We start from the raw sequence: 11772 nt of genomic DNA on the forward strand, positions 1-11772 counted from the left end.
CTGTCTACAGAGGCCGGTGCAGATGTCCAAAGGGTGAGGGTCTTCTGGGTGTATAAGGTAAGAAATTCCTTCAAATGGTTTATTCCTGCCAATTTTTCCCATTTCACGGGTCAAAGACTTGAGGCATTCAAACAAGGACGCGGAATTGAGATTAGAATTTACGAACTGGAGAAAATTTTTCTCCCGCCAATTTCACTAATGGCTGAATATTTGGCGGTAATCATTGATATTTCTGGGAGGGACGCAATGAGTTGGGTAGATGATTATTTATATTCAATTCGGAAAGAACAAAGATGGGAAATTAATTGATTAGTTTACTCACGAGTAGCATAAATATTTTTCAATCTCCGAAATATCCATTTTTCTCATCTTTCTGTAATCCCCACTGAAATGAAAGAGGCTCTCACAGCCTCGTCGGGCTTGACTTATTAGAAAAATGAATACGATCTCCTAGAATTGCCAAATTAGTGGATGAATATTTTAAATCAATTGGTCCCCTTTCCCGGGGGATTCAATAAATGATTGAGAGAGGTATAATGAAAAAGCTTTCCTCACGAAAGCTGGAGGTTCCAGGTGAATCAAAATACTCTCGAGACTTAATTTGCACGTAATTCTCTTTATTGATTCAATCGTATGTATCTCGCGAATGCATCGTACTCCAATCAACAATCTCATATTCAATTATTATGAATAGTTAACATTATTAAATCGTTGCAAACTTGACGTTATGAATTCAGAACAGAAACGACGAGTGTTCGGTTTGGCAGGCCAAAGCACTCACTAGATTGAAATAAAAATCCTTACATTACATAAATTAATATACCTAGGATGGCCAGGGGAGAGTGGTAATTAAAGCAAGTGCGAAAAATCTCTTACTGAAAAATATTCCGGTATTAGGGTACATAAATAGAAAAAGAAGAAACTGAATGGGCTCTTATCGATTAGTACAAAACAAATGTGCGCTTTGATCTGAGATAGTCAGTCTGAATTTTCTGACAAAATTACTTGAGGTCTGAGTTATTAATTTTCACTCCATCCATCGTTACACACGTGCCCTTTCGATTTGTTTCAATACTCTTTAATTGCTGCGAATTGCTGGGAACTTTCAATTACCCTTTTCCATTCACTGATGCATGTAACGGAGGATTAATCAGTAGTAGTAAATAAAAAACACGAAGAAAAACCACAGACTAGTTGAACACCGCCAAGAAACGACCCATCACAAGACTATATCATTAATATAAACGCTGCGTAAAAAAAACCTTAGAAAATATCGATTATCTCAGTTTGTTCATTGCTCGGTCTCTGGTTTCTTGACTGGTTTTGTAGTCCCTGGCTTTGCTTTCCGCTTCGGTGGCACTGGGGTGTCTCCTGGTGGTGGCGGTGTCTCAGGCACTGATGATTCTGCTTGCAGAGTCTCACCTGCTTTTGATCCTTTCTTCACAACTCTCACTGCCTTCTTCGGTTTCTCTGAAGTCCCTTCTCCTCCCTCCTCTCCCTCTCTCGGTTTTTTCACCACCTTCTTCACAACTTTTTTCGCTGGTTTCTTCACGTCGTCGGCTTCGCTCGACTCTGTCTTCTCCTCGGAGCTTGTTTTCTTCACTAATTTTTTCACAGGCTTCTTCGAGGCTTTCGCCTCCTCACTCTGATCCTGAGACAGTTCCAATTGTGGACTTGTAGGAGGCGTTGCCTCGATTACTGTTGGAGTCGCTGGGGTTGGCAATTTCTCGGGGGTTCCTGATTTTTGGGATGAGTCCAGGGCCTCAGAGGTTTCGGAAACGGGTTCGGGGGATTTTTCGGGAGAGTCTCGGGGTGGGGATGAGTCTTGAAGAGGCTCAGAAGACAGCGGTGGCACCTCCGGTAGTAATTCCTGGGTCAATGACTTTGGAATCGTCGCCTGGGGTTCGGGAAGTGTCTCGAGGGCTTCTTCAGCGACTAGAGCAGACTCAGAAACTTTAGATTCTTCGACGGAGGTAATCTCGAGGGCTTCTCCAGGCTGAAGAGGACAACTTGGAGGCTCTGGTGCAGGTGCAGCCTCAACCACGGGTACAATTGCAATCCCTGGAGCATCTTCATCAGATTTAACATCAGAATCAAATCCTCCTGTGCCATTTGGTTGAGTGGGTACTGCTTCCAGGGATGGTGGGGCCTGCACTGGCACCGCAGGCTCAAGTGTCTCCACAACAGCGGATACAGACTCCTGGACAGGTGCGGAAATTGAAGATATAGCTTCCTCAGTCACTGGTTTGATGTGTTCTGAGACGGACTCTTTAATGTCGGCTTCTAGAACGGATTCGGCTACCTGGATGGGCACTGGGCTCTCAGGCACGTCCTGGGTCTTCTCTGACTCTGAGAGATTCAGAGAAGTCGTGGTTTCGAAGGTCGTAGGGGAGGTGTAACCCAAGGGGATTACCGTTTCTCTTATATCTTCTTTTTTCAATTGCTCTTCATTTTCTGATTTCGGTTTTGGCGGTGGTGGTGCTGTTAATGCTTGGGCTTTCTCTCCAGCCTCTTTGATCGATAGAATTGGGGGTGAAGAGGTCAGGGATAAGATTGGGGGGGAAGCGGTCAGGGGCAAGAGGGGAGGACCTGCAGATATACGGAGAATATCGGGGATGGGGGCCTGCTCAGTCGTCGGAGTCGATGATCCAGTGGAATCTCCTGCAGGGAATTTCGTTGGCTCTTCTTGTTTTTCGGTCGGCTTCAGTTGTTCCGTTGGGGTCGTTTGCTGGGGGTCAAGGGATATAGATGTCGTTTCCTGGGGTAATTTTTTCGGTTCTTCTGGAGCAGTTTCTTCAGCTAGAGCTGCATAAGAGATCATTGTTAATTGAGATGACGGGGTTTTAAGGAGCAGTTCGTGTAGTCTGTTTTGTGAACTCTCATCAAGTTTCGAGATGGTCTGAAGCTTTTGTTAGGTGGGTTTATGTGTTAGGAGCGGTTGCACCATGTGAACAGCGGGGAAGCATGACATCGGGGAAAATCGATTCGTTATCGTGCGCTGTCAGGCAGTTTTTGAAATTCGAAAAATCGATGTGATGGACGAGTGAATATACTTTTATTTCAAATTCGGATTTTTACAAATCCATTTTCGAACGATGAGGAACTGATCAATGAATAGATTTCCGAAAATGTGAAGTCAGTTCTCTGAATTCAGATGAATATTCTGATGATGTGAAATTAAATTCATGTAAATTGTGTATGAGTGCGGACGAGTAATTTGGATTATTTTGATATTTCATTTTTAATATTCGTCAAGCATTGGGTATTAGCGATGAGCGTCGAAATATTTACCCCAGTCAAGCAAAACGACAACACAAGACGTAGCAATGCCATGGCGCCATGGTCTGTTAATTGCTCTCCTCTGCTCCTGTTTCAAACACTCAAACTTAATTAAATGTGTCCACCCGAATAATCGTCCTACGCAAGTGAATTTGAATGGTCAATCTCACTTAGTTACCCGTTATATTCACCAAAAAACTCAAACATGCCATAACAAACAAAAATTTGAAGCATTTGTCTCGAAGTTAATGGCTTGTCAGCACTTCATATTCGATCCAATGATTATCTCTACTTCAATTTCATTCTCTCAGTTTTTATTGGGCTTTCAAATCGTAGGCTTTTCTTCTCAAAATTATTAACAAACTTCTCAGTTCTTCAAGTGCCACTGCACAATTTTGGTCTCCCATTAATTGGTTTATCGGCTTTTTGAATAAATTACGTACCCGCTTTCTTCGCTAGTGGAACTGTAGTCGCAGTGGTAGGAAGCTCTGGGGCTTTTTCGTCATCCACTGGAGGAGTTACTTCCTGAAGAACAACATTTATTATACATATCAAAGAATCATCATATTTTTAACTGAATTTACAGTTGTACATAAAACGTTCTCTTAAAGTACTTCCACAGTGTCTAAATAACACTGAATAATGATGCGCTACTACTCTGAGGTCTGAGGTCTTTATGATATATTCTCTCAGTGATTCAAAATACGTCCCAGCAGCTGTCATTCCATTCTCCGAAAGAGATTTACTCTTTGCTTCTTCGCTATTGAATTATTCCTCAAATTTTGTTTGATCCCTAGAAATGAAAGACATTCGGATAGATTTACTTTTGGTGGAGTTTTCTCCTTCGTCGGTGCAGTATCGATGGTCGTGCATATTTTCTTCCAGATGTTGTCGAAGCTATCGCGTCCCATGTAATCTATTTGCCCCTGTTCCCAGCTGTACTTCCGCATGTGCTCCTCGAGAGCGATTTGCTCCGGACTCCTAGATTCCCCGAGTGTCAGCTGGGCCAGTGCACCCGCGATGCCAGTCTACCGAAATTATTTAAAACCACCAGAATATTATTACTAGTCAAATCGACCCGTGACTCTGTGATTAATTAAAAGTCATTGAAGTGCTCAAACAAAAATGAAAAATGCAGTGCGAGATTCAAGGCTATTCTGGGAGATTCTGATGACATTCACGTAGTTAGTACTTACATCGAGAGTGTCAACATCCCCGGAATGTATCTCTGTGTGCGTTGTCGTGCTTGTGGATATTAGAGAGGATTGGTATTGGAAATGGAATGTGCTATCGTCTATTGATAAGACTCTACTGTCATCAGATTGACCTTTCAATCTGTCAGGTGTGTGGTGAGATGAATCATTTCGACAGAAATCATTATTTTCTCGGTGCTCAGGGAAATCTGTCAATCGGTTGAGGGGATCTTCGTGGCATTGATTCTCGCGATTGTCTTCATGACTGCAATCAGGGCTTCGATATTCGATTGATTGAAAATTGGGTGGTGATGAGTCCTGATGGGGTTGACTATGCGAATTATTTGATTCTTGTTTACACTGAAGATTTTCGTGATGTCTGTGGGTGTTTTGTTCTTCATGAATATGATGATGAGTTTGCATCTGGGGATGATGATGAGAAAATTCATGGGATGGGGATCTGGTGTCAGCCCCCAAATGATCCCCAATTACTCCCAAGTGAACTGGAGATTCATCTTGGTGCCCCTGAGTATTTTCAACAAGTGAATGACCTTGGTAATGACTCTGGTCAGACTCAGAGGGAACGGAAGTGTGATGATGCGTTGGAAACTGGTCTTTATGACCCTCGTAATGATACCCAGGCTGATTTAATTCTTTATCTCGAGTGTAATCGTCCCAGGGGTCTCTGAACTGCGAGAAATCGGGCTCCGCCTCGTCAATTTCGTCGGTCGTTCGGTCAGTCGCGTCGTGGAAGACGTGGTGTCTTGTGTTAATGGGTATTGGGGACATGGGGAGGAGGATATCGTGCCACTGAGCCAAAGTTGTGCTGGCCTATGCAAGCATGTCATGCCAAAACAGAAAAAAATGCACACTAAGTCTATTAGTCACAGAATCGAAACATTCATTAACTCAGAGAAATGTGAAACAAATATAGTAGGAGGACACCTTGAACCCATTAGTCCCAATACACCATTAACTAGTACTGTACTAATTCACGCAGGTCGCATGATGCGCAAAAAATCATAGAATGATCAGCAGTTGGGATTTTCGAGGGAGGTACGAGGGTTCAAAGTACATCCAGCTATTTTGTTTTAGAATTTAAATGGATTTCATCAATCACTTGTAATACATTTCATTTTTCAATCTGTAGAGAATCCAATTCAACTACAAATTCTTCAAATAAAAAAAATGCGATCTTTAATTCACGCAATAAGCGAAAATTCAAGACGAACGTGAAATTGCGTAAAAGCGTGTAATCGGTTTTAATACGAGAAAAATAGTTGATTCCGTGCGTCGATGATTTTGAAATAAAATCAGAAATAATTCGACGACGGTGCGCAGTTTGTTTTTGTATATAAAATATTTTTAGAAAATTGTATAATCCTGCCAATTTGACACCCACCAGAGCGGGACAGTGAATAAGACGTGATAGATAAACATGAATGAAATTCGTCGGGGCGTTTGCAGCGGTGCGAAGAGCCACTAATTGGCGGTTCTAATCGTGAGAAAATCTAGGAGAATCTAGAGAAACTATCGAATATTCTTAATTATCTCTTACCTCGCGGTAACGCGTGTCCCCGTGGTCATTGCTTAGCTTGCGAAATCAGTAAAAGGGTGGTAAGCATTACAATTGTCAGGCCAATTTTGTCAGTACAATGTATCAAATCTTAACTAGGATAAATCATCACTCGATGTAGCTCCACATAAAAAAAAATAATGCTGGTTTCAAAAAAAAAAAAAAAAATCACTTGTCTCCAGAATATTTCAGAATCTGACGTCTGCACATCTTTCAAACACAACTTTTTCGCTCATTTCAATATTTTGATTTTGAAATTTCAATCTATATTTCTCAATTTTCAATTGAAGTTATATTGTAGTTATTTTAGAAGTCAATATCGCGAAAAATTTTTAGTTAAAAATGTATATCACTCCTCCGAAGAATTTCAGTGAAAAATTAAAATGTTCTTTGAGACGAGTGTTTTTTTTTTCTTGATATAAGAATTCTCTTCTCTCTGCGCTGAAAGACGGTAATTGATTTATTCGGGGGGGGGAACTTACCATGACTGGTGATAACTGGCCGTGAACGCTCTCGCAGAAGATGTTCCACCAGAGTTGAAGAAGGGGCTGGAGGTGATGGGTCCCTGGGGTGGGTTGAACCTGGCCGGTCAGGGAGTCGAAGCACTGGAGCCAGGGCTTCGTGCTACCGATGAAGTGGATGATCCTGACATCATCTCCGAACCTTCGTACAAAACAATAGAGAATAGATATCGATGAAGGAACAATTCCCGTGGATGAGGTCAATTGAGGAACGGAATGAACGTTTACTGTTTGTAAGCGGGGAGATAAGAGTAGCTCGCTGTCGAACACATGTTGTAGATGAAGGGCAGGTGCTTGGAAATGTCCTTGTGTGCCCAGTCGCTGAAGTAGGAATTCAGGAGACCCTGGTCACCACCATCAAAGGACCCTTTCGATGCTGCGAACGCTGTTAATGACGCAAATGTCTGTTGGGACGGAGTGAACACAAATACTCCAGAGTTGAAGCAGTCTGGCCAGCCTACGTCGGGAGCTGCTGACAGCTCCTCACGTTCGAATAGCTCGTCACAATTCCTCACCACCTGAATTCCACACAGCGAGAAAATATTTCTAGTATCCAGTAAAAATTCTCTTGAAGATATTTACAACCCTTTTGCAATATTGAGAAACATTTTTCCCTGTGCGACTGCAAATCAATTACCAAAGTGTCAGCATCGACAAAGACACATCTCTCGTACTGCGTCAGTCTCCAGCAATGTAACTTCGTGAAAGTGATCCCCAGCTCAGGTCTAGCCAAAAGCGCAAGGTTCGCTTCGTCCCTCGAATCGAGAACATTGACCTCTTGGACCAGATTGAAGACCGCTGACAATTTTTCCCTGAAAAAAAAAAATCACCGATGGATGAATCCAAGGCCCTGAATATTCATTGGCAAGTTGACTGCACACGCGTGAGCTAATCGCGGTTTAAGGTCAAGTGCACTTTCGCTGTTGGCTAATGCTCTTGGCAGCCCCTGCTTCGCGCACTGGCGAAGTACTTTGAAATTTTTACGCACAACTGATATTAGAGAAATTTTATATATATCTGAATGGATTTGCGTTTAGACTCGAGAAAAAAATACGGAATTTTCTATAAAATAATTTTTATAGAATTTTATCTGAGGAAAAATCCGTGAAATTTAAATTGGTCCTGAGAATTCCGGAATTTGTATCAATACCTCATGGATCCAGTGACACCAGGAGTGACGAGTACCGCCAGATCATGTTTGGTGCCCACACGTTTCAGCGAATGCGCTAAGACAAGTGCTCCAAGAGAGTACGAGTCATTGGTGGCCAATGTGACCCATGCAAACCCTGAAATCATAGATGAATCATAAAAAGCGCTCCAAAAAGCAAATAAAATTATCAAATTGCAAAGAAAACTGGAACTCTTAAAAAAATTGTTCACTTCATGCGACCAGAATGGTACCACTGAAATTTCATCACAACGTAAACAATTTTCCTATTTGTTTAAAAATTCAGGACGTGTTTTCCCTGCAGTATAGAATTTTTTTCAACCTCCAGCTTTCTTAACCCCGCATCTTCACTTAAATTAAAAATCTGCATGAAAAATCTAATAAATTCGAGTGTCAATGTCCCGGTATATTTGCGCCACTGTCCAGATAACACTGAGTTCAGCGTTCCCCACGACTATCGAGTCATTATATAATTTGACTTCCTAAAGAAAAAAAAAATCACTCAATGGCTCCTAATCGATTCATATCTCTAATTCTAAATATATCACGTCTAACCGTCTGACGTTGCAAAAACTTGTGTTTTCTCTGTTACATCAGTCAGTTCATCGGCGAAAATATTTTCAAACCGTATTAAAACGGAAAATTGAAAATTAGAGAGAGAACAAGAGAATGAGAATATTTTCAAAAGGAGAAAGGGGATGCTGCGGAAGTTGATGTGGCAGAGATCCAATATTTGATATATTTATACATCTCTAGTTAATTCCCCGCCTCCTGGGGATTCATCACCTCGACTTTATCAGCTCGATCCCCTTTAATTCGATTGACTCTTAATTTGTCTGTGGGAATTCGTCATTGCGATTCAATGAGACCCCGCGAAGACAAGTCTCTGCGCTTTTGTTGATCCATTGGAATAATCGCAGGGCAATTGATCGGTTAATCGATACTATGTACCGTCCACTCGAGTGCGTCATTTGAAACTTGACTGTCTTTCAGTCGCAATAAGACACGTGTAAATTAACGTACAATGTGTAGGAGGCTGTCGTATTCTTGGCGGTAGCACAACGTGCATTACTTCAGTTAAAACATTCTTAAACATGTGCTCTCTGATTTTTCGCCACTTGCGATTGAAAAATTGAGTGCACAACATTTTCTTCGAATTTCCTGGGGAACATTCTTGGAATATCCACTCGTCTGTGAAGAATTTTGTCCGTTTTCAAAATGATTGGGATTTTCCCTCGAAATTACCTAATCCTTCATTGGATTGTCGAATTCTTGACCTCCCCTAACTTCAATCATGAGTCTATTCGCGCAAGAAAGTCGACTAGTTTCTCCAAAACTTCCTCTTATCAGCGATAACAGAGTAATCTGCTTATGTGGGACCCACGTGATATGCCCGTGGTCAAAATTGAGGATTAATTCCTCTCGCGAAATGCTTTCACGACTTTGCCAATGGCAGATGCAACTTATTCAATGTCAGAATAAATTTTGCTGTTGATTTTTCTTCGCGCGTGTCTATGATTTATAATCGGAGTGGGTTAATTAGGGGAAAAGGTGGACTTCCAGTTGGAAGAGGAAACTCCGGCAAAGGACAGACCTCCATCGACGAACAATGAGCCAAACTAACGGTTGTCTGCAATAGCTCCGTACGTGAGATTGAATTACAACCGGCGCATGTGATGATAAAAAAACTAGAGCGAGACTCGATTCATCTCCACGACAAAGACCTTGATAAGTTCAGATTAGCGTGGGTCAAATTGGTGGGACGTATATTTAGAATCATGCAGTGCTGAAGGTGTTCCAATTTCGAATGGACAATTCACCCTTTTTCTTTCTTCGTAATTCGTTCCTCCCGTTCTCGCTTCGATTCCTGTGATATTGGATAGCAATCGCAGTTTTTTAAAATTGATTCGCGCGCAAAAAAATGCGAAATTGTGACATTTATGGGACAGTGCGTTTTTGGTCCAGAGTATATCTGGGATATATGATAGATATATTTTCAATTGTGTTCAATTGTCGGTGGAATATTAATGAATTTTCACTGATGTAATTGGAGGCATCGGGAACAGGACAACTGGCTCTTTTATTCTGTCCAGAGAATGGACATATTATGATACCAAGAGGAAACTTGAGATGCCGAATGTCGCGACGACCTGGCGTCGACTCCAAGGGTTTATATTTACGCACAAACCGCTATCCATGGGTACTCTCATAATAGCACTCCAGGATTTGCAAGGCGAACTCGTGCACTTTGTCACCAAGTCAAGTACTTCTTATTGTCAGTTTGCGACTTCCGTTAGGGTGGCTTTTTCATGCGCCAGACGCTTCACTCCCTACCGCACAGTAGAGAATTATTTTAAAATACATCGTTAAAACATTCATTGCTATCTCCATTAAAAAACGCCACTTGACACTTTCCAAAAATTGGTTGAAAATTTGAAAGCACACTGAGCTATCTATAAAAATTTCTCTCACATTCAGAAATATTCTTCGCAAACTCGCTCATTAATTTCATCAACTTGTCATTTTGCGTCGCTTCGCTATTGAATTCCGGAATTCAATAAAATAAAAAAAAAATAAAGTCAAAAAAATTCTGGGTCATCGTCAGGAAAATTCAGGGACATTTTTAAGTGGAGCCATCGATTATTCGAATTGTTGCACAATTCTTTAGTGATGCTGAAAAGGGAGAATTAATCTTGAATAGATTTTGGAATAGAATATTGAATAGGAGAGTTGATTAATCCGGCATTTGCGGACGGGGCATTAGTTACGGATAATCGGCTGAGAGTATTTTATTTGCAACACGTGCCAATTGTTATTTGTCAGTTGTATAAGTTTCATGCAACATATTAACTGTTCATTAATCCACGCACACGTCGACGATGCGGAAAATAATCATCCGGGTAGGATTCACGATTCAATCATACGAAATTTATTTATAAAAAATACCCGAGTTGATTTATCCCGACAAGTCCAGGGTTTAAAATATACCCGGCTCTCGCCTCTTGCAGACGCTCGCTGCGTTTATCTAAAATTAACGTGTAAATTCTTGAAACACACGAGACATAAAAAGCCGTCGAATCCTGCGGTTCAGGCTCTCCACGGAATTCGAATGAGGGGAAAACACCAATAATTTTTTTTACATAATCTCTTCCATTTTTGCCTGAAAGATCTATTAACTGAAAAAAAAAATCCATTGACTCCAATAGCCCTTGACTTATGCGCACGAATTCGCCCATCCGAATGCTAATTCATCCATTCGCGTCAGCGCAAGCGCATTGAATTAATCGCGCAATGAGCGGGAACGCGTGTAAATGAAATCATGAATCATAAAATTCAATTTCGCGTAAACAAGAAGAGATAGAATGAGAAATAAAAAATAGTGACGAAGAATTGTGGGGAGCGGTCTAAAATATTCGGGAGCAAATGCAACTGAGGAATTGTGTTGTGCAGAATCACTTGCGATTTAAGTGAATTCGCTGATCGTTTCAATGATCCCTCTGCATCGTTTATGTCTGAAGGCCATGGAAGACCGGTTACAAGGGGCGGTGTTTCATCAATTCGGGGTTCACGCGTGAATTTTTATCGGAATAATGACAGAAAAGTTTATAGTTATTCATTGACAACTTACCACCCATTGCGGACGGATCGTTCAGTTGTGATTAGCCTTTCTCAATGAACACCCAGCACAAGTCACAATTACAGCAAACTATTTTCTCGATTCGTCAAAACGTGTGTCTCCCGTCGTCGTCGTTATACGAGTGCGTGACTGAATGGAATCAGGGCCCTCCGTTCATCTCAAGATATTTGGCGAGTGCTGATGCTGTAGAAATTTTATTCACCGACTTACTGATAAAATTAACAATAACATCCCTCTATACCAACAGTTGGGTAAAAAAAACACCACATTACTGTCAGCTGATTATTTTTTTACTTCTCTTCTGAAGTCACCGACGGAATTTTTATTATCGACGCTCCGGGGATAAAACAGATTATCTTATTCGATTAATTGAATAATCAATAGGATTTCATTTGGGT

At 41.3% G+C, this 11772-nt stretch overlaps 1 protein-coding gene across 2 annotated transcripts; it reads right to left on the reverse strand.

Moving 5' to 3' along the window:
• Nucleotides 1–596: 596 nt before the first annotated feature.
• LOC105263420 (histone-lysine N-methyltransferase 2B) lies at nt 597–11524 on the reverse strand. Of its 2 annotated transcripts, XM_011299627.1 has the most exons (9): nt 11366–11524; nt 7720–7855; nt 7207–7381; nt 6798–7087; nt 6531–6711; nt 6031–6066; nt 4104–4307; nt 3723–3804; nt 597–2805 (listed from the first exon to the last, which is right to left on the reverse strand). In XM_011299627.1, the coding sequence occupies exons 1-9, from the start codon at nt 11370–11372 to the stop codon at nt 1292–1294; spliced, it is 2625 nt and encodes an 874-aa protein (XP_011297929.1). In that variant the 5' UTR covers nt 11373–11524; the 3' UTR covers nt 597–1291. The 2 variants fall into 2 exon arrangements, with proteins under 2 accessions (XP_011297929.1, XP_011297930.1); XM_011299628.1 differs by lacking the exon at nt 6031–6066.
• Between the last annotated feature and the right edge of the window lie 248 nt (nt 11525–11772).

Source organism: Fopius arisanus, unplaced genomic scaffold, assembly GCF_000806365.1.
Source record: "Fopius arisanus strain USDA-PBARC FA_bdor unplaced genomic scaffold, ASM80636v1 scaffold00015, whole genome shotgun sequence".
Taxonomy (NCBI): domain Eukaryota; kingdom Metazoa; phylum Arthropoda; class Insecta; order Hymenoptera; family Braconidae; genus Fopius; species Fopius arisanus.

Coding starts and splice junctions, on each gene's coding strand:
- LOC105263420 (XM_011299627.1), bottom strand. Junction 7,382..7,719: donor GGTGTCACTGGATCCATGAG/GTATTGATACAA, acceptor TTTTTTTTTCAG/GGAAAAATTGTCAGCGGTCT. Junction 6,067..6,530: donor GCCAGTTATCACCAGTCATG/GTAAGTTCCCCC, acceptor TGATTTCGCAAG/CTAAGCAATGACCACGGGGA.